The sequence below is a fragment of the Acyrthosiphon pisum genome, chromosome A2 (assembly GCF_005508785.2).
Source record: "Acyrthosiphon pisum isolate AL4f chromosome A2, pea_aphid_22Mar2018_4r6ur, whole genome shotgun sequence".
Lineage (NCBI taxonomy): Eukaryota > Metazoa > Arthropoda > Insecta > Hemiptera > Aphididae > Acyrthosiphon > Acyrthosiphon pisum.
This window is the reverse complement of record NC_042495.1, coordinates 34,261,123-34,286,597: the sequence shown is the minus strand read 5'-3', so window position 1 is coordinate 34,286,597 and position 25,475 is coordinate 34,261,123. Positions and strand designations below refer to the sequence as shown.

The 25,475-nt window shown below is 29.5% G+C and overlaps 1 protein-coding gene across 1 annotated transcript in view; it reads left to right on the top strand.

Moving 5' to 3' along the window:
• Positions 1-25,475, top strand: part of LOC100164456 (prolactin-releasing peptide receptor) — a 184,074-nt gene that overhangs the window by 26,755 nt on the left and 131,844 nt on the right. The window contains exon 2 of the mRNA XM_029489088.1: positions 13,830-14,614. Within this exon, the coding sequence (XP_029344948.1) occupies positions 14,254-14,614 (361 nt within the window). The 5' untranslated portion in view covers positions 13,830-14,253. The remainder of the gene's footprint in view (positions 1-13,829; positions 14,615-25,475) is intronic.

Genomic DNA, 25,475 nt, shown 5'->3' with positions numbered 1-25,475 from the left:
CAAATTAGGTAGAAATAGAATATTTTTTACGAATTTCTGACTCAAAATAATTTGCCAATTTTCGTGATTTTAACGTATTACGTCAACATTTTATGTCAGACGCTCATAAAAAAATATTGTAGATTTATGCTCAACTTTATTTTTAATTTCCACTAACAACAACTTACGATGAACTTTGTATATATATAAAGCTTTTAACCCAGCCAACATTTTTTTATTGACTTCAATTTAATTAAAACTTATAATAATCCATATGCTTATAAATAGCTCAACATGAGTCAAAATATTTTGAAAATTGTAAGATATTTAGAAAATGCTAAGATAAACATTCAGTGAAATTTTTATTACGTGTCTACTGTAATGTTTATAAGAGTTACACCAAAAAACCAAAATAAATTTTGTCGAAAACCAATTTTGCGTAAAAATTCTGATTTTTCCTTAATTTTAGATTCTGAGCGGAGCGATGAATGTGTTGATTTTACAATGTTGTGTGTGTGTGTTTTTTTTTTGTGTCTGTCATCAGATGACTCATCACCTTTTAGGATAGTAAAAATGCTTGGATTTTCTTTAACAGTATCTTTTATTATATGAAAGAGAATCTAGTTGATACTTCGGGGGGTCAAAAGTAAAAATTTCGCAGTAGTTTCCAAAAACGACGAGAAAAACAAAAGAAAAATTAAGGAAAAACGGGGATTTTTGCTCAAAATCTGTTTTCGAGAAAATCGAATTTGGTTTTTGGTGCTACTCTAAAACAAATTACCGTAGGTACATGACATTTTGACTCAATGTTTATATTAGCATTTCCTATACACCATACCATTTTTCAAATATTTTGACTTATTTTGAGCTGTTTACGGACATTTTAAGTTTCCATTTTTTTTAGTTTTTTTTTTCTATAAATATCAATAAAATTTTATTTGTTCGTTAAAAAAGCATGACAATTTTATAAAAGACTTCTAGTATATTGTTTCAAAGGCAGATGAAAAAAATTTTTTTATAAGCATCTAAAGTCCAAATATTGACAAAATACGTAAAAATGACGAAAATTTCCAAATTATTTTGAGTTAGAAACTGATGAAAAATTTTCTTTTTAAATCTAAGATTTGAAAATGTAATACAAGATTCCTATGAACTATGAACACTATTACAATGATTGCTTTATGATATGTTTTCTTAATACTGGAAGTATTTTTGATGTAAACACATAAATATCCGATTACTAATCTTAACGATATTGTATTTACATTGGACTTAAAGTATATTTTGTTGAATCTGATTTCAGTTTTTTTTTTGTTTACATACGAAAGACGTCTAGAATTAAGAATTGGAAAATCACAAAAAGTATCATTGTACTTGTGTTTGTATTATATAATATATTATAATATATAATATTAATATATTATTAATATAATATTATATATATTTGTGTTATATATTATACTTCAATTGAAGAAAAACGGAATATGATAGACAGATGGATATATTTTAACCCAGGCAAAGTCGGGTACTGCGTAATATACAGCTAGTAGAATAGTAGATAAATATCAGTGAATAATGACAGTTCTTCGTAATCAAACTTGTCATGCTGGTTGTAAAAATATAATAAAATGATTTTGACTATCGTTCTGATCATATCCCATCATATACCCATGGTTAAATTGACGTCCGATGATGGTCGCGATGTTATGAAGTAATCTTAGTCCGTGATGATATGTATACTTCAAACTTCTATGTTACATATATATATATAGAATATAGATAAATTATACATAAAGAATAAATCATAATGAAATAATATGTACCTACCCCTGGATGAACTATTGTATAAAACTATTAGATCGCACACTTGCACCTCCCTCAAATATAGACCTGACAATAAAGAAAAGATATACTCATATGAACCAACCTGTAAATTACTTAATAAATTATTGACTATTGAACCTCTTTCTCAATAAAAATTAACGTTCATTTTATATTTTTCAACAGTTTCAAACCATTTTTCAAAAAATCTCAACAAAATAGATATGTTTTATACTTATAAATTATGATATACCTAGATATATATTATAATAGTCACTTTTGTTTACATTGATACTAAATATAATACATATTATATACTAGAGTACCTAATGCATATTATAATAGAATAACAATATTAACTCATATAGTTGAAAGTCTCATTAAAAATACATTCATCAAGTAACTATTTATGTTACTTAGTTCAGTAACTCAACTTTTTATCTCGTTAATGCCCAGCCTTGATAATTGATCAAACAAAATATGCAATACTTAGGGTTATATCAGGGAATATCAGCTATAGTTATGTGTAACCATGCTGGTTAGGTATACTATGGATACAGACTTTAAAAGCTACGCATTACGGTCGTGTCTTTAGGCGTGCGTGTGAATATCAACATTTTATCACGCCTTATCGTAGTATTAATGTTTAATATGTCTTGCAATTTACGCCACGGCATAATTGATGTTGATGGCTTATCATTAATTCTCATTGCCGGGTAAATACTATAATAACCGTTGAACTCGCTCTATAATTAGCGCAACACTGATCATCTCCACCTAAGTTATAATTCAAATAATGATATTGTTTGGCATATACTCAGTGTAAGTATTTGAGCGTCACGGAAGCGTTATCAATAGGTGACTTGCTCAATCATTTTTATTAATGTTAATTATTAAAATATTGGTTTGAACTAGCTGATGACGGTCTGTCTTTTATGATTGTGACGACACGCCTCGATAAAGAAATTTACCCACTCATTGGTATTGCAGTAACCTATAAATGGTGCCTCTAAAAATGCTGTCATACCAGTAGACCAAACTAGCTATACCTAGTCCAGAACAAGGTTATATACACCTTGATAACCGTAGATAACTGTAGATAAACGTGGTCCAGAATAAGACTACTCCGTGTCAACAGATCGTTAGACGAAAAATAATAAATAGCGTTCTTGCGTTCTATTACTTAATGTGCTAAATAAATGAACAGATTGTTTAAATTTTAATAATTATATATATTTGGGTAACTGACAATAGGACAGTGGTTTTATGAGCCAAACACTGAGATCACCGACCACTGTCCACGTAAAGAATAAAATCTATTTTATAATTTATTAAAATGTATGTAATATTGTTATAAAATGGTGCACTTTCCTCGTTAAAATATTTTTAACTACACATGTATTGCTATACATAATTATAGTAGGCATGTATATATCACTACAATGCTAGAATGTGCGCATTTCCACTACCTACATCAATATAATATGATTGCTTCAGCTCCATTCTTCACGTTTCCCTTGTCGGCCTGCAGACTTCATACGAATCAATCGTAATGTATATGCCTGATATGCGTGTAAAATATTTGTCAGATACTTGAGTAAATTCTATAAATTTCTTCTAACATACTTTTGGAAAACTCGAAATATTTGTCCAAACGCGCGTATAACACAATACATTATAATCATGTAGGTGCATAATATAATATGGTATAGGTATGTATATTATATTATAATGTTCGATCAATATGCGAGAGACGGTGAAAATCAGTGCTTGAATCAGACAAAAAAATGAAAGGGACATGAAAATGTAAATGTCTTATTGAATCATGGGGAAATTAGAAGGGGTACGCTATAATATTAAAAAAAAAAAATAAGAGGTAAGCACCCCCCCCCTTGCACCCCCCCCTATTCGAGCACTGGTCTGACGATGATATCGATCGTCGGGTGCACTCGTTTTATACTTTCATTTCCGTTTCGTTCCGGTTAGCGTTGTGGCTCATTGAAAGTCTTGGCCAAAGGAGCAAAATACTTGAGTCATCGGCCTGTGACGACTAGCACCCCGTTCCGGACTTTCAACTTTTATTTCGTTATAAATGTATATAATATTGGACGCGTAGGATATTCTCTCGACCACGCGGTGCACGTATAACACTATGTATAGCTGGTACCTTCCTACTGTATATTATATTATATATACGAACGAAATTATGCGCAGAGTGCAGACCTCTATGAAGTTTTGCCTGAGCGTTAAAAAATAAGCAAATATATCTGTACACTTTACGATATACTATTATTATATATATATAAGTACATATTATTATTTACGCATAGAAATCCTCGATGTGTGCGTATCGTACATATATATATGTATATTGTGTGCGCCGACCCTCGACCGTTCTCGCTCGACCGTTTCGACAAAGCCGTTGAAATCCTCTTAACTCTTCCGGTCCCAATGCGTTTATATATTTGATGGTTTCCAAAATAAAAAAAAAAAACCAACCCAAACATTGTTCATATTTCTGACACCATAGCCCACGCATGCACGCGATTTATATACTCGAACAAGCTAGTATATATTATTATTACATATTATTATGTACATACGGAAACGTGTCGTCTGGAGCTATTTTATGTTCATCGTCACAGTCGTCGGTAAACACGGACGACGGTGACACGGGATATGTGCATTTTTCCGACAGTGTTTGTGATGTTTGTCACGTCCGTTTTAATAATAATATATACATCACAACATTCGTATACACTCCGTTAGAAATACTGAAAAGCAGCGTTTGAAGATCTTCATATTATATTTTATTTTTTGGCAAGACTGCATAGCCTAACTCCATATGATAACCATCGGCACCGGAATTTTGTTTTGGAATACAATATATAATTGAGACCACCCGTCATATCTTTACACATCTTATTCATGAGTGTATAGAGCACGAGTACAAGTCTAAACAATGATACATTTCCTGTCATCGGTAAGTACCAAATGGTCCGAACCCGAATTTCTGACGATTTAACGGCGTGACGGTTCGTCACTTCCGAATGCGAGTTATCTATAGCCACGGTATCCACGTTTAATAACTAATAATGCTCTTTTCCCTTAATATCACGCGATTGAACACTATTATTATTAAACGGTTTATGTCAAGCACACCGTATTATTATAAAATAATTTAAGGAAATTTGTCTACTGCGTATTTTTGCCCAGATTGTGATCCAAATATATAACTATACATTTATACTTCTACATAACTATACAGTTGTTGTTGTATGGTGTTCTGTGTTATGACGATATAGATTCCTTGCATGTCTGATTTTAACGATTAGATTAGATTATTGCAGTTGCTGCTATTGTACAGAAGGCAACGTTTTTTTTTCTCTATCATCACTCAATTCCTCGACGGCATATGTCATCAAAAAGAGCCAATGTAACGATACAGTATGGTCGCTCTTATCGCTTTAAATGTATGCAATACCCACAATCCTACATTATATTTAGGTAATACGAAATCGTTATTTTTCGTCAGGAATTATTCTATGACGTACAAAGTACAACTCCGTCTATCTGTCATGATTTGTTTTTACAAACTTACAGCCAAACATCCAGTTATCGCTCATATTATTCATAACAATATCACCTCGAGGACTATGATTCTGTAGGTCCATAATAATATAATATGATTTGATGTGGTATGAGTAAGTAGGTAAATTTTAAACTACAACGCAACTCACCATACCTACTCGCGCCGCGAGTCCGTTAAAATGTTATTAAAAAACCAATTGGTAGGTAGGTATATTGCTGTCTTCTTTATAATATAATATGGTCTATTCACGTTAATACAATAATTTTATAATTTATATAGTTTATCATTTGTAATCAGGCACTAGATAAGTGGATTGCGACGACAATTTACATAAAGGACCTTCTTATAAATTGTATAAATGTATATACTAATTGCATGCGGCGGCAGCAGCTGTATTTGAATTAATTAAAAACAACTGAGGGTTTGGTATTTTAATATAATAATATCATCGGGCCGTATAAAATGATACGGTACTGCTGCTGTGTTTTAATTAGGTGTACTTATCCGACGGCCGTGTGATGATGGAAGAGATCCCTTTGAAGAGAATCTAACGTACCTACATATACTAGTACTGTCATACCATATAATATGTATGATATAATTGAGTGCACACACACACACACACACACACACACACACACGTACCATAACCAGGTTCATTTTGTTGCCAAAAAGGAATGGTTCCGAGAATTTAAAATCGTCTCAAAGTCTCTCAACGATCGGCAGCAACCCACTCCATGATTACACAGCACTGCGTCTTCAGAGATTTTCGCGCAGGGTTTAATGTATTATATATTTGTATGAATATATATAAATATATATACCAGTACCATAGGTGTACTGTAGCCAAACTATGTGATCGTGCCAAAAACTCGGTTTAAGTAGCTATCTTATTTACGCTTTAATTATTTCCAAGATCGTATATTTCCAATGCTTTTGCATATTGCAGTGACACTTAGATTATGGATTTACTTCTCAAATTGTAATCGTGGGATTTTTTTCTGCTCTTTTTATCTGGATAGTTTTACCTGGCGGGGAGAGGAATCAACCAGACGTGAGGAAACATATAAAGCTAAGATGTCGTTCATTGAAACTTCTACGTAGGTATACAATTGTCAATGTATACATAGGTATATATAATACATAATATGTATTGTATATTTTACATACAATTGATTAACTCAAAAAGACCTTGGTTCATAATTTTCATATTATATTAACGACAATTAGTTAAATACGGTATGTTAATAACATTTCCTCAAAATACAAATTCTTGTTAAAATGGTTTAAATCAACTTTTTCAATATATTAAAAAAATATAAAAAATATTTACTGACACTAGTATGACTTAATGCTTTAAAGACTGAACACTTTCAATCAAAAAGCTTATAATAATATCAAAATTAATTTTTTTTAAATTAAAGAACATAATATATATAGTTGCTTGCAATTATGTGCAGTTTTTTTTTTTTTTTAAGATATTTTACTTTTATAGCTAACAAATAAAATGTAACACACACACAACTATTATTTCTCTTGTGAAAAGGGTCTAGTCATTGTACTTATAGGTAGTCATAATCAAGAGCACGTTATTAAAAACTATAATTTAATTAGAGGATCTACGGTCAAACAACTATTGACTTTGATAAACACAGTACTTTTATATTTTTTTGATACCTATTAAAAAAAAAAAAAACGTTTTATAAAAAGTTCAAAGTAATGGATTCTAACCAAGTACCTTTTTTCATTAATTGATTGAATTATATAGATATAGGTTCAATCTTTTATCGTGAACCAGGAAATATTAAATAAAATATAAGACATTTTTAAATTATATTTTCTTAACTATTTTACATTTTTCTTTAATAAATTATCAGTGTTTGTTCTTGAAATTAAAAAATTTATTCGGTTACTTGTATTTTCTAATATATTGGGCCCAATTCATGAAAATAAATATTCTCCTAGCTGTATTCCATAATACAAATCTTCTGTATGTTTCTATTATATGATTGGTATGCAGCAATTCTCCAATCTTCTGTTTCACTTGGCTTCCTTTTAATTTCTTCGTATGAATTGCATCATTTCGCTGTTTGTTGTATACATTCCAATCGTGGTCTTCCTTTATGCATCTATAATTAATCCAAATGATCCATCATGTAAGTGAAATACATCATCCGTTCATAATGTCATAAATAGTATTGAACATGTATCGAATCTAGAACATGTACAAAATAGTCAACTGCAAAAAAATATTTCTATAATATATTGTATTAATAAATAATAAACCGTTGGCCGTCAAAGGTATGAAGCTACAAAGCCATTTCCATAATTATTAGCAGTAAAATGATATAATTTATTATGCATGCAATATTAGTAAATTCCGTTCATAATATAATATAGTTAATTATTGAATATGTCATATTATTATTATGTGGTGTACATTTTCAGTGACCACAAATTTGATGGTAGTAGAGATAAAGTTAGGAGTCCCGATTGAGAGGTTCAGTCAATGATTCAGGAAGCTTTAATTTTCTATTTTCCTAACATAAATATCGATGAAAATTAGTTTGATTATTATATGCACTCCACAATAGCTACGTCCTGTGGCGTTTTTTAGATAACTAATCAACTATATGTGATATTTTTGTATTGCAAATTCTAAATCTTATAGTAATTATATCTAGAACTTCCTTCGCCCATTTTTTAAAATGTGAAAATTTAATATATAAAATAGAATTGAGAAATATAATTAATACAATGATAATATTATGAATTAAAACTACCAAGTCACACATAGTACCTATATTAATATTATGGTATTGGAAGTACTTCCGAATTATTATGGTATAATAATAAATGAGCTACTCCATCGAGTTTTTACACGAAAAAGTATTCACTAATATTAAACCATCATCAGTTTCATTCCACATTTTTATAAATCTGCTCATAAATTCGGTTATTGGGGCAACCACAATTTGTTATAATAATATATTATCGCACCCACTGGATTTCCTAGTTGGACGTAAGGTCAAAGTACAAATATTATATTTTTTAAACCATTTGATGATTTTGAAAACAAAAAAAAATCCCTTAGAACAACGTGTTTTTGTTTTATCGTTTAATTATATTTTATATATATAATATTATAATGATTAGTATTTTATATATACATGTATAATGTATAGGTACAAACAATTATAGTTAAAAATGTATTAGTAAACAATTGATGAGCAAATAATTGGTATATATAGTTGAAACAACGGTGTTCGCTTTTGCTGTGCAGCGTTGTGCTAAATTACCGAGATAAAAAAAACGCGTATTTTATTTACACGACGGTTGTTGACGATCGAAAACGTCGATATTTTTTTTAATTGAATTCCCGCGTCGATTCGGAAAACCTGACGAAGCTGTTTCATCCGGCTGCAACTTGCTGGTGGGAGCGTAGTACTTTTTTTATCATACTACCACAGTATATATATTATATATAAGTATAAGAAGTAACAACTACAACATATATAAATGGAAACTATTCGCTGGTAAGAAAAAAAAAAATAAAACGGAATAAAGTACGTTAGAAACGATTTAAAGACGACTGTACAGAAACAACCTCAAATGGCTCCCGATAGGTTAGGTTAACTTCTTACGCAAACGTTTCCGCTGACCACATCCAATTTACTATCCTGAGTCCATCAAATATATACACACTCCGAAACTCGTGATAAAATAGTATATTTTCAATCAAAAGCTATCATGAGTGTGTTATATATTGGATTGAAAACTATAGGTACCTACACAATATTTTATAATGTAGGTAGTTAACACTACGTATTAAAATAAAGACTTAACCTTTTGTTAAGAAGCATATAATATTATATATTTTAATAGGTAAGTACTAATAATACTTAAAATAACTAAAACACATTTAAAATATGTTAAAAAAATGTGAAGTCAAATTTTATTAGCTTGATATCGATTCGTATTACTTCTCTTTTCATAAGCATTCTATAGGTATCGTTTATGTATTTGGTATTAAGTACATACAACCTACTAATACTTAATGTTATTTAATTGACTTTCTTTAACACTATTTTTCAGTTTCTGTCTGAATATTAATCAAAATGTCAAAGTGTATGTTCGGGTGTGGATGATAAGATTGTGCATTATAATGTTTATTCAATTTTTCAGGTCCATTGGTTGGTTGTCCTAGCGTTATTTGTTAGAGCTTTTGCGCGTAAATATTTTGTGGAAAATTGTATTCTCCGTTAATATAATTCTCTAAAGTATAATCAGTATGCGTATTGTTTATGAGTCAACAAAATTCTCATTAACGTGCTCAGGTGGTATGAAAGCTGGAACGAACATTTTTTTAGCCATATAGCCTTATTTCTGTATTGTTTATTTTAATTAAGTAAATTATTTTTTGACTGTATTTTACGGTACGTACCATCATTGACTCAAATTAAATTGACATGCAATCATTTGTATGGTTGGAAATAATTCTTCTATTGAAATATCGACACTTTTTTTAAAATCGAAATGTGTATATAAAAAAGCTTTATACTTTATGTACATAAATATCCACAAATATATTTACTATAGATTATAGTGCCCAAACGTGTTATGACATCAGAAAAATTGAGTCGCGTTTTGGGGTAAAATGCTCATATTTAAAACCTGAAAATGCGTGTCTATGATATTATAGAAACAAACGGATAGACGGAGTAATAATATAGAGTAGGTGTAACAATATTAGTAGAGATATGAGCCCAGTAAATGTATGTAAATTGTATAGTGTTTACGTGTAGATGTTTATTATTAAAAAATCGAGGTTCACATAGGAACTTGTAACGGAATGCTGCTTCTTCTCAGATCAGCTAAGGTTTATTACGCAAAAAGTCAGATTGTCTAATTTATGTGTAAAAGTTAATTGTATACAATATAATATATACTATATAGCCATATATAAAATGTTTTATTTGTTAATAAATATAATAGTCTATTGGAGGTCTGTCCACAGTATACGCGTCGTATTATATTCGTATATAGGTATAAATTTATATATACATATATAATGGTTAGAAAATATTTGCAGTGCACCAAGAATCCAGAAATTAGAAATTCTTTAGGAAAACCAACCGGCTAGATGACTTATTCGCTACAATAAGCGTGTGTGTCTATAAATATATAATATATAACGGCGCGTACTACAGCCGTAACAATAATATTTATTACGTCTTTTATATTAGAAACTCTCCTGGATAAAGGTACATAGTTATCTCGACCTCTAGAGAACCGTTGATGGCGGTCCGTCGTGGTTAAACTTTACAAATGTTTTTCCACGCACGTTTTTATTTACCGGGCATTTTTGCTGAGGAAATATTTTACGTTGCCTATTTATATAAATACACTGCGAAACGCACGAGTGTTTGTGACAGCAGGAACCGTTTAGGTAATGTATTATAATAAATAGGTACCTATACTACGTACTATATACTAATACTCTCATACTAATACGAGTAGGTATACATATTATGATATTAGAAGTTATACGAACTAAAATTGCATATTTTCTAACTAAAACAAATATGGTTAGAATTTATATCTATAATTAAATTAAATTGTATAAACTAATTTTATGATTTTTTTAATCTATGAGCTAGGAATAAATAAATGAGTAAAAGATTTAATCTATTATGATAGAATGCAATATGCATTATGCATATACGCATATATATACATTACCTATAGGGACTATAGGTAATGTATATACTTACTCCCTATATTAATATTACCATTATCTAGAGTTTAGGCCTTATTATAATTTATAATATCAAGTATAAAATTCCGTTATTATTAAATTATTATTTTTAATATTCAATACATTTATTAATATGAAATTAAATTTAAGATTTTTTTTTTATTAGAAATTTAAAAATATTTAAAATGCACAGGTAGGCTTAATTTTGTTTATAAACAACAGTAATTGTCATAATTTTGACAAAATTAATTTAAATCATAAACATTTTCAAATTATTTTGTATATTATTCAATATTTATAACTAAGGCTGGAAATATAATACGAGACTACTCATTAGTAGTTTTTACTGAAACCTATATATATAATCTAAATATTTGTATTATCAACCTTTTTTAAATACACATTTTAAGTTCAAATGCTGACAAAATTGTATATAACTTATACAATCACGATTATAGTTACTCCGTTGGATTTCAAAATATATATTCGTGAGGACTTACACTTTTCACGTACCTATATTATTATAATTTTACTCGCAATGACATTTTCAAAATATTTATATTCATTTTATGTTATCGCCTACTTAAACAGAATTAGTAAAATAAATTGCTATAATAGCATTAAAAATTTATAAATATAAAATAACATAAATATATCGACTGTCTCCCCTTGAGAATCATTTTTCGTATTCAATGATTTATCATTGAATTTAAATGTATATAATACATCTATTATAGTGACTTGTATTATATCTCTGTTAATTTAGATATTTATAAGTTATGAGCTATGATAACACAAATAATTAAACACTTCAAATCCAATTTCAGCCCACTCCAACATCACTTCTTCTACCAACTTAGATCTAAATTATTTTTTAAATTGTCATATCATCCCATGAATGTTTCAAAACCTTAATAAACATTCTTACCTCTTATTTAAACACCAATATATTAATACACATATTATATCCAAAACTGATAAATAGGCATCAAAATATATGTATACTTCATGCAATGTTTATCCTATAATTTGGAATGCAGACAGCCTAATATTACAAATAAACGAACAAAAGCTATTCTTACTGAACAAATATTGACATAATTCTGAAGTGAACTTCACGTCACACTCTACTTTACGAGTACACAATTATTCAACCTACCATGATTGTGATCATCCGAATGTTTTCCTATATATGCATTGTGTACTGTTAAATTTTCACCAAAAGTAATCAAATATGTAATTTATACAGTAACAATAAATGTATTGTGCAAATATTAGTGTTTAGGCAGAAGTTATGCAGAAATGTAGAATAGGTAGTAGGTATAATATTACAGTATTATTTATAGGATAGACAATTTAATTGAATAAATATTATTTATTTCAGTTAAGTATAGAAACATGTTTTGCCATCACATTGTATGCATTGTTCTACAGATTATTGTATGAGTTCATATATAAAAATGTCGTTTTTACTTACTTATTATTTCTTGGGCTGCGTGTATAGCTATTATGTGTTACAATAAAATACGACCGATGTGTTCGTATATTGGGAGTTGTATACCATAAGTTTTGTCACGTGATGATTATGTGGTATAGTATATAGATATTCACGTATTGTGTTTGTGTGTGTACAACATGATAAAATATAACAAGGAGTGGATTCGAGATTTTATTCTTATTATTTTCCTTACAACTTTGATAAAAGTTATTGTTGAAAAAAAATATATATGATAATATCGAAAGTCCGTGTATGGATGAAGTGGGGCGTCTGTCGTGTGTCATAGAAACAATAACCATGTAGGAGACCCGTCTAAAGTATTTAAGGCAACCATACATCGAGTATAATTGTTTCTATATAAGATATAACCACCTGTAGGTTAGGTGCTTTCAATGAACTGAAAACATTTACTAAAGTTACTCGAGTGAAATTACTCATATGTCAGTCCGTTGAAAAACTACTATATATTTCAATGTTTTATAGAAAGTAAATTATTATAATATTATAATCCCATCTATTAAAAATAGGTTTGTATATTTTATCTTCCGCATTCTATTATAATTGCCATGGCAACCAAAAAGTAAATAATTATTAATCATTATAATAATAATTCAATACTTAAAACACTCTATTGTTTATAAAAGTTTTGTATCTTCCACATATTTAATTTTCAAAAATTTTAAACTCCAGATTTTTAAATTTCAAGATGTAAAGGCAGAGGGGGGTGGGGCCCTCATATGAGGAGCTCGGATTGGGCGACGGGGGTATTGATTATTAACGTGATTTTGGTCTTTTCACGTTATGACACGTTAATAAATAAATTATATTAATAATTAAATTTAAGTATCACTTAAGGCTGATTGACTAGTGAATAATTCAGCTACGTTCGACCATTGTGTAAGTGTGGGAAAAGAAGTCGTAAAATAATAAATAATAACAAATATATTGTTAAATTGTTCTGAAACATTTATCGGGACGTTAACTACGCGACTGACTGTACGATAATATACTTGCGTTTTTCTGTATTGTCAAGTGGTAAAAGTAGCTTTTTTGCGCTCTAAATTAATGTCTCTCGTTTTATTATAAAAGATTATGTTGTCCACTGAATTCTCCAAATACTACATATATATAGACGTATAGAGAGAGAGAAAGAAATAATGTCGTAATTATATTGTTTGCAGGATGACAGATAGTCCGGCCGGAGACATGAGACGGACTCGTCTTCGGAATGATTGACGATACGGTGGCGAATGGCGCGTAGAAGAAACGCCCGGAAAAATCGGCAGTAGGGGAAAAAACCGCGGTGTCGGGTTCGACGGATCGCCGAGCATAGATTCGAGGGGAGGGAGAGATTCGGAAAAAAGAATATCATTATATTGGCCATCGCATTGGAATCCGCACGGACAGAAACGAAACGGGTGAAAAGGTTCGGCTGACGGAAAAATCGTCGGTAGAGGAAAAACCCTCGGTGTCGGGTACGACGGAGCATAGAATCGAGAGGAGGGAGAGACTCGGAAAAAAGAATATCGTTGTACATTTTCCATCGCATTAAAATCCGCACGGAGAGACGTGAAACGGGCGAATAACGGTCGGCTGACGGCTGAGATGGCCAACGGCAGTGGCGGCGGTGGCGGCGGGTTCGAGGCACTGCAAAACGTGGCACCCAACGTGTTTCCGCCCATATACATACCGGCCGGGCCTGGGTCTAACGACACGAACACCACAAACTACAGCGAGGCCATCGAGCGAGAATACGTCGAGGACTACGTTTTCCAGTCCGCTTTCTCGTTCGTCTATCTGCTCATATTCACGCTGGGCGTGTTCGGCAACGTGCTCGTCGTGTACGTAGTGTGGGCCAACAAGCACATGCGCACCGTCACCAACATATTCATCGTCAACCTGGCCGTGTCTGACATCATGCTCTGTGGGCTGGCCGTGCCGTTCACACCGCTCTACACCTTCACTGGTGAGTAAAATTATATTGATACGACAGATCGTTTTAACACGAGATAATTATATTTAGTATAATGAGTGTCTATAATATTATATAATATAACGAGTATCTATAGAATTGGTACTGACAATGTTTTTAAATTCAACGTTTGAGTAAATACACGTAATATTATCATGTTTTTAGTTTACCAGAACAGCTGGCACTGCACAGTGCGTGCCGTTTTGTATCATCGACTTTTCCCGCAGACGAGTACCTTCCTATTACTTGCCTTCGTTTTATTACCAAACATGGATTATTTATGTTCCGGGTTTCTTCCTGTAAGGCTTGGTCAGTGTTAATTTTAGCTTACTTTTAAATTCTGAGAAGAGCGATGAATGTATTACACCGATAATGTTTTTAATTTTTTTTTGTCTGTCCCCAGCTCCTTTTGGTGCAAAAAAAATACGTCAATCATCTAATTTGAGAGGGGTTTCTGGTAGGAAATCATATCGATAGTTTATACTTAGGGATTAAAAAGATTAAGACTAATATTAAGACTAATTTTAAGTTATTTATGTGTACTTGAAAACATAAAATTGAAACATCTGCTATAATTTAAATTATTAGTATTTTACAAGATCCTACATAAGCTTACATCGAAATTTAAAAATTATATAGGGACAAATTGAAAATTCATAAAAAAATGTATTTTATTAATTGTGTTTGAAATTTGTAGACAAGGTATCTTATGAGTTGTTCATACAGAAAGCTAAAAATCTAAAAAATATGAAAATGTACAATATTTTGTACCATTATTGTAATATTTTATCACTTTGCTTAGTATCTAAAAGTTTAGTCGAAATCAGAATTCATTTTTTATTATCGCCTGACAATAAAATGTTGGTGCATAGAATATTTATAAGAGAAACAAAGATTTTTACGATTCAATTTTGTTTTGGCAAGGTTATGAATATTGCAGACTTCCTCCTTTTTTTTTTAAACTATTTTGTTTTCATCCGATGACGCCAATGCTTGAAAAAATGAGTGAGACTAAAGCGGTTTGAATGCCTGACACTATATTGAGTCCACGATCAGTCATAACAACCGCGGAGGAACAGTTTTTATGAATATTACATTTTTTTACTACCTTTTCTAGGCTTAAACAGTTTGAATGAATACATCTTTCCCAATTAGCATCTGTAAAAGTGCGTCATAAATGACAGATTTTGCTGTTAGTGATATCAGGAAAGTTGGAGAGTAGTAAGCCACGTTCGAAAATACATCAAGTGCTAACTGTATCCAATCCACAGGTGGATGTAAAATTTGTTCACTAAGTGGGGTATACTAAAACCAGGGTACACCAATAGGTCATAATTAAAGTATGAATACCTGTAGACCATATTTTATATTCAATCATTTTTGTCGGACGACTTCATGGTTATTCAGCTAGTATTAAATATAAATAAATAAATTACTTTGTGGCAACTGACGATGTAGTGTGGACTTCGTGTTGAACAATATAACGATCGCTTGCTGTATAGTTTTAATAGTGTTTGTATCGTTTGAGAATCATATTGCGCAATCATAATATGTCGTAATCATTATTCCGTACAAAATATCATAATATTCAACTTTTTAGAACAACATTTACGTATTTATTTTCCAAAATGATCTCTCGACAACCATTATAATAAATAGCTTAGCTTGTACGGATTATTGTTAAATATGAGGGTTAAACGGAGCTTAGAAAGTACTCTATAACAGCCATTATAACGAGGCAAGTCATTAAACTTTGATTATTTTTAGTTCTTTTTTTTGTGATAATCTATATATTTATACTTATGAGTTTGGTGCTTAAAAATAAACAGTCCTTGTTGAGTATCCGTTAGCTAAATTTTTATGAATCCATTATATTGTTGAATTTATGCGGTCGCTCGTCACCTATTTATTTAATTAAATTGTTAAGTATATAAAAATCCATTGAAATAAATTCACTACCAATATTACACTCATAAGATAGTCAATGATCATATCATAAAACCTATTTATCAATTCAAAATTTGATGTATTATGATAAATGATAATACTACTACTATATCTTAAATCTTAATTATAAAATAATAGGTTTTTTGAGTCTCAACAAACTACTTTGTTATAAAGTATAATGAGTTTATTTGAAATATAGATGATTAATATAAAATAATAATATATAACATTGCAATACCTATAGTATGTTAAATTATGTTTAAACACTTTAGAAAATATAATTGTTTGTAATCTCTATATATTTTTAGTAATATTTATAATATATGGATTATTGATTTTATACCAACATCTAATGAATAGGTAAGTTAAGTTAATTTTTTAATATATTTTAATTTTAATTAGGATAGTTAATGTATACAATTCCTCGTTGATTAATAATAGTAAGTAGGCATAACAGAACAATAAATCATATTTTAATTTTTGATTAAACCTTAATTTTTTATTAACAACTGGTTTTCAAAATCACTGGAATATAAAATAAAACAATACAAATAATACACACGTATAATAACGTATAATACCATGTACCTATATTTTGATTACATTTTAAATTGGAATTCATTTTTTATATACTTATGTGTAAAATAATACATTTTACGCTAAATAAAAAATATATAATACCGTTGTTGGCATGATTTTTCCTAGGATTAAACGAAATCCGTTTATTTAAATGTGTTTTTATCTTGCAATTAAAACTTTTGTTCTCATCAAATCCACTTTTCATTGTAATTATTATATTTAACTTAAATTCAACCTATAGGCTAAGAAAACAATTATATTTATATAATGGGATAAAACCCAAGTATGCATAGAATAACAAAAAAAATATTAAACACAATGTAAAATTCGTAATAATAATACAAAATATTTAATAATAGTTCAATACTATAGAGAAAAAAAATGTAAGACTCAAACAGAAAATAATAGTACCTACAATTTATTAGTGGAACGAAACCAGCATATTTAATATTGAACTAAGAGCAAAAAAAAAAAACAGCGATTCGAGTCGAATACGATGGAACATTAAAATGTATGAAGCCATATTACCATTATTAGGTTCTGTAGAAATCTAAAGTTAGCCTAAGCCCTGAGTTTGGAAAGGAGGATTTAAAAACTAAAGTCAAGATTATAATCGTTATCAGAATATTCTATATCAAGGGAGGATATAAATAAAGAAGTCTGAAAAACTTACATAGGTATTACTCTTTCTTTTAACTAATATCATCAGCAGTATATGGTTCCCATACCTATTATTGATCTAAATTCTAATACACAGTGAACTAATGAACAGTAGGTGCAGTGTCTTAATTCAAGAAGTGAAACAAAACTTAGCAGACCTTTTTCTGATAATGCCTAGCATTTTGAGAGCTTTATAAAAAATTAAATGTATATGAAATCAAGGACACAAGATATAACTATAAACAAAGCACAAATGAACAATATTATAGTCGAATGCTGATTGAAAAATAGTGTTGTTGATAAGAAAAGGCAATGTTATTGTAGATTTAGTTAAATAATACGACGTAGTGCTGAATTATTCAATGTTCAAGATGAGCCAAATTCAATAGCCTAAAAAACTAGCGAGTTAAGATCATTTCGGACATCATATAATATTATGGAGGTAAATACTGAAAACAATATTTCATATAGGTATCATTATCAAAAATTAAACTCTAACTTTCATTGATGTAATACCAAATGTTGACACAATATACCAATAAGAAGAGAGGAGAAATTTCATCCATGAGGAACTTAAGAGAGTACCTCACGTAATGTTGACTTGACACCATGCATTTTGACCCAGTTATTTCTCATTGCGAAAGGTAAAAACAAAACCAAGATATAAGTGGCTCGCCAATATAAACTAGATGACTCCAAAACATTCAAAAGAGAGAAATAGTAGACTTCATTAAAATCTTGGAAAAATCAGTGTAAATGACAACGCGATACCTGATAACGATGATCAAATGCCTTAATATGTAATATATGTACCTATATTATATAATAATTTAAGGCTAGGTTACAAGTGATGGATAATTGTGATAGGCCGTATCTACGCTGTATGCCAATACAATTTAATTCACCTTGGATTGGATTGGATACCAGCTACTATTTAAAACGAAAATATTTAGAAAAAAAATAACTTTTGTATATACAAGTGCCTAACATGTACAAAGATATGTACAAAATACATAATATCATAATATAATATATATTGTGGAAAATAACTAATAAGTAGGATAATCTAGCATAGTCACAATTATCCGAACATTTTTCAAAATTATCAAATAGAGGTGGTAAAAAATAAAAATAGATAAAGTTTTAAAATTAAAAAAAAATGTTATAACCTATCTGTTAATATTTAGTTTCAATAAATAAAACAAATTAAAAGTATTAAGTATAATGTTTTTTTTTTTAATGAGGAACGAGTTTAAAATATTAAATTGTATTAAATAAATTAGGTACACGAATTAACAAATAGTCAGTTTTTTATTTTTTATTAAATTACTATTATGGCGCTACGAGTAGTACTTAGTAAGTAGCTTAATGGTTTTGTAACTACCCTTATGCGCGTTACTTTTACATATAGTCTTACAACTTCAGCAATCATAATAATATTATCTTTGTCCATTCAAATTGGATAATTTCTAGGAAATTATTATAATATATACTGCCAAACGTTGAAACGTGTGACGAATGTCCGTCCTTCATTTAATACACTTTTTTGTAGTTTAACTGTTGAACGAAATAACATCATCAACTGTCAAGTCTGCTGGCAACCTAACCTGTCAACTTTTCCTGGGCATTCTAGGAAAATATGTTGTGGTTTTGAAATTATCATTTTCATATTGCCTAAAATCTAAATTGATCGGGCATTGTGATTAGTTTCTGAGAATTTTATAAAATTCCTAAATTGTCCATAATAAATAAATACCTATATGATATATAGGTACACAACAATATAGTAATTTTTATACTATAAAACATACACAAACAAAAAGGTGACAGTTCAGAATTAAAACAGTTCAATCCATCGTATAAGTTTTGTAAATCCGGCCGATAAATCATTTTAGGACATGACTTTGTACGTTAGCATTAAAATACGGTTTTTCGAACAGATTTAAATATTACTATAAACGATATTATCGTTATAATACTGAGTGTATTAATTATAATATTACTTACACAAATTTGGATGAAACAGATGCTAATGCTAGTGTCATTATATTATAGGTTATACCCGTGTAGATAAAAAGGAAATAGGTTTAAGCAATTTATTGCTATATTGTGAAATGCGTTTCGATGTTCAAAAGGGTCCAGTGTAATTTACAGTTCCGAATTTTGCCGGGTCAATCCTATAATAATAGAGTAATTAATTTTCGTGGATATATATTGTTGTGTGTATTTGGACAAACTACAAAGGTGAGGTTATAGTTTGGCATATATTATATTATATATTGTACTTGTATGTGTGTGTTTTGTGTCTGTAAAATGTATATATATAGGCATACAAAGGGACAGACATTAGGAAGTGCTAAAATTAGGTATTATTAATTCACTGCAGTTAATTGAGGGTGGATTCATCCCATCACATAATAGTTTCCATAAAATTAATTTGCACTTTAATAGGTAAAACAAAATAAAATACTAGTCACTAAACCTCAATAACAATGAACTCGTATGCAAATTTGCAATTATGTATTAAACCAACAAATTTTAAAAACTATATTCTAATTATACTATAATGACTACATCATTTGTGGATTTGTATTATATAGGTAGGTTACTAGGTATTAAACTACTCTTATAAACCACACTCAACTACGAAAATGTCAGACATATAAACTATTTATAATTTATACATATATATATATTTTTTTTTATAGATTATGACTTCTGTATAGTAGATAATCGTATTTTAGATTCAGAGCTGAGGGATACACATGTATTGGTATTACAATGATGTCTGTTATTTTTTTTTTTTAGTCTGTCATCGTGTTTTGGAGCAGTAAAAATGCTTTAATCTTCAACTTTGAAGGAAGTTTCTTATTGGTACTTTGAGGGTTCATTGTAATGAATTCCCATTGATTTTTTTCAAAATTATTTGGGAAATAAAAATAGAAAATTAGGGAAAATAGTAATATTCTGCAAACCAATTTTTGAAAAAAAGCCATTTTATTTGTAATTCAAAATTACGTAATAAGTAACCAAAGAATATTCATTGAATTTTTATTTTAGTCTAATTATTATTCAATCACTCATATTACATAGTGACCTAGTCTGTAAAGACTATAAGGACGAATTTCCTGGTTTTTTTTTATTACTCTGTCACTGGTCCGTTCTACACTTCCGCGTATACGATCAGAAAATAATTAATCATTATCCCAAGTATAATTGGCTTGAAATTGACTATTTTTAATTAGAAAAAAAATAACTTTTTAATTTTATTTTTTAAATTCTGAGCGGAACGATGGTTTTATTGATTTTACAATGATGTGTTTTTTTTAAAAATTTTTTTGTGTCTATCATCACCTTTCAGGACAGTAAAAATGCTTAGATTTTCTTCGACAATATCTTTTCTGGCAGGGAAGTGAATATAGTTGGTACTTTGGGAGGTCGAAAAATAAAAATTCATAATAGTTTTCGAAAGCACAGGGAAAATATCAATATAATTTTGTTTATTGAGCCAAAAAGCGTCAAAGTTTAATACAAGGCTCCTGGTATATTGATTTAATATCAGTTGAAAAATATTAAAAATTTTTTTTTATCATTTAAAGTACAAATTTTTGACAACATTTATCAAATTTTAAATTTTAAAATTACTTTGTGCACAAAACCATGGTTAAAAATATTTAAAAATGTTCAACTTTTATAGCTAAGGATTGAAAACTTAAACAAGGTTCCATGCAAGTAGGTTATTCTGTAACCAAAAATATAAAACACAGTTTTTTTTTATAGTTATTTTATATTAAATTTTGGAGAAAATTACATATTAAATAACCAAGAATACTGATTTTAGTTATTTTATTGTAATTGTATTATATTGATTCAACTTACCAGCTACCGTATTGATAATAAGTAATAACAATATAAATATAATATGAAACATCCACACTAACAAACCGTTACCGCTCAGAATAATTTTTTCGTATACAATGATATTATAATATCACTGAATACAAATTTAATACCATCCATTATATAGTGACCCTCTTGTATAATGAGTAATGACACACTGTATAGCAGAGAGACATCCACTTGACCACCTTTTTTTTTGCCGACTTTTCTTTAATTGTTTTGATAATATAATTTACGTCTATTTTGGTGTCGGATCGGATTGGCAGGTGTTGTGGTGGGTTTTACGCGTGGGTAAGCGTGTGGACAACAGTGACTCACCCATATAATCAGCTCGTATCTGATAGTCATCAATCCAATGTCTTCATGTTCTTCGTTCTGGCAGGACCGAACCGTTATATATTGAATGATGATGGCGAGTGCGTTTCTTCCGTCGTGACGTGCCGTCCCCATTGAGTGATTTTCAAATCCCGTAAGTTAACTTTGACTACGGAGACGAAATAATTTCATTTTTTTTTTTATATAGACATTCCAGTAAGTTGTACGCTTTAAAATTACATTGATTTCTTCTGGTACAGTCACATTTTTATTCAAATATTTACGCTGATAAGTCAACGTGGATTGTCAAAATATTTTCATGTCAAATAGGTATTCACAATTCAAACAATCAAAAAATAAATAAAAAATATCATAAAAAATATTAGTTATTACTTATTTGTGTTTTTGTACTTCAATATCTGAATCGAATTAAATATAATACTTTAATATAATATGACTTTTGGAATCCAAAGCTTATCGATGAGCGTTAAATTTTTTTTTTTAATAGACTGTTTTTCTACACGTTTTTTGTGCAATAGAAATAATTGAATAAATAAATCTGTAGTACGATTAAACTAGTACCTATTCCATTATTTATCATATAATTTTGATCCATCATCATCAAGCTGGTACTTATAGAAGATTTCGATTTTAATTATAGTTGTTAGTTACTATACATATTATATATTCCTAAAGACAAGATGTGCCCTCACCTAGAGTAATCTTAATCCTGTCCTACAGTTAAGAATTATAATATAATTAAATTAAGAATATTTTCTCGGACATTTTACATTTATAATAACGGTACCATTACATGTGTATTATTTTGCTTTCAATCAATCGAAGCCCACAACAGATACCTATATAATAATAATAGTAATAGTAATATTTAATTATGTATCACTTATTAGTTTACTCAAAAATATTTATTTAATAAAATGATATTCATATAAAAATAATAAATAAAGGGATTTGATGAATAATAATAACATAAACGAATTCGTTTACGGTCAAATCTTCGCGTCGTTATTTTATGCTATTTTACGATGTGGTTACGATTTTACGTATTCTATTATTTCTATCTAAAATAAGGTTTTTTTTTATTGTTTATTTATTTTACTATCAAACAATAATATTATATCAAAATCGATTGTAGTACGTGGACTGTTTATATATGATATTATATTTGGAGGTACCCTATATTATTATATGACTACGCGGGGAATATATAAAACGCAAAAAGTATCCTTGTACACACACGCGCACGTACGCACAATCAAACACAGTTCGCTATTTACAGTGCATAATGGCCGCAGACGTATTGTGTACATAATAATATATATATAAATTATAAGATTGCACACACTTAGAGCTTGTTAGTTCTGTCCGGTCAGCCGGAAATGTTTACTTGGTGTATATTGTTTTAACCGATTGCAAATGGGGAAAAAGGGATGTCCACGGCCCCGTTTGTTGACCAATGTATTTTTGTCCCAGTCTTATAATGTCCCACGTGATCCTATGTATATTTATTGTCTATATTATGTATTAATTTTTTTATTTATAAACATACAATGGCGAAAAACTAAAAAACCATAATTATTTAATTTTCCATCCTCTCTTGGTCTGCATCACAAAGATAAATATCCACGGACTTGAGTCTTTATAATAATAGTTGCGCCCTTTTTTTTAGTTTGGTGGGGGAGTCTCAAAATGGAAAATTAATAAAAAAAATGTATTAATATAATAGTATACTCATCTGCTATCATCAATAAAAATTCACAAATATAATATTATACCAATCAACCACCGTAAAAAGAATTCACAAATATAAATAAATTGTTATAGAACCTTATGTGCCTATTCGATTATGAAGTGAGCTACGGGAAATATATTATAGTAATTAAGTATTTATTATATATTATGGTTTCACAACGATGCAATGCTTATTATTTTTTAATACATTTTTGTAAGTCAAAAAAACCTGATAATCTTCACAAATCATCTTATAGATTATAAATATGGACAAACAGTAATAATTTTTAAGGAAATTGGAAGAAATCTAAAAAAAAATAACTGACAATTTTCTCACCTAGAAACTATATAGCAGCAATACAGATTTCAGCAATTTTTCTTCCGCATCAAGATTTTTTTTTAATACCTACCTATCCAGTTAGATTTTAAAATTAAAAAATATTTTTAATCTTGTTATTTTAACACCATAGTCCATAATATACCCATTAAATATTTATATTATACTATGGGACAGTAGATACCTACTACCTACTGTCAAAAAAACCATATTATTGTTATTTATGTTTTGGACGAAAACAAAAATAAAAACCAATTATGTATATCGATCACCGTACATTATGTGTATAATATAATATGTATCTATTGAAATCCAGATGTTGCGCCATAGCTGACCCTAAGTTGGGTTCTGCTCACTGCTGTTGCACGCCCTTAATACACCACACTCTCCCCGGTGCCCTCTTCGTATACGTAGATTATAATATCATAACATTTTATTTATAGAACGTTTTCAAACGTGATTCGTTTTAAAAAAAAATTGTATTTTTCTACAATAGGTCGAATGACATCGGTTCAGCCGTCCATTCTTCCGAAATTCGATTGTTGTTTGGAAATACAGAAGACGGAAACGTGAACATAATGTAGGTACCATAGTGATATACAATACGTATACTCGCGCCAGTATACGTACGCGAATTTCCAGTAATAATATTATGCAATAATGGGTATACCTTATAGTGCACTCGAATCGCAGTCGAGCAGTGAATTTTTGGCAGCACATGTAGGCGGAATTGCGTTCATGTGCATATAATCGCTCTTTTATATTATCCTTTGATCCACATTATTGAAAAACTTTTTACATGTGGAAATTTATAATGATGTATCGGCGTTTAACGATTTTTATATAGGTATGCTTGTATTATACAACTATAATACTGCCCTCCTACTGGGAAAAGCAGTAACTACAAAAATGTCAAAAATGAGGTTTTGATGTTATATTATTAATGAGATTATTCTGAGTATAGTTTTATTAAGGTTTAATACAGAATATACGACATCTAGTGGCTTAAAACTCAATCTGCAAATGTCGCAACTACAGTATGTTTACAATAATCATACCTTTCCTAGACTAAAACGCAGTAATTAACAATTCCTACAATTATAAGCAGTATGTACACTGTAGTTACTGCATTTACCGCTAGGACAAAAACATTAAATGCTTTTACTGCGTTTTCTTCTAGTATCACAAGCACTTTGTTGTTATCAATTGCCGCGCAACTGCCGTAACTTATTAGTTACTATTATTTATTATAACTTATCGTTAACCACGAAAGTAAAAATTTAAGTTAACCTATAATTCGTTTTGTATTATTAACAATAAAACAATTTTTAACTTCAATATTGTTATTATAATTTATTTATAAAT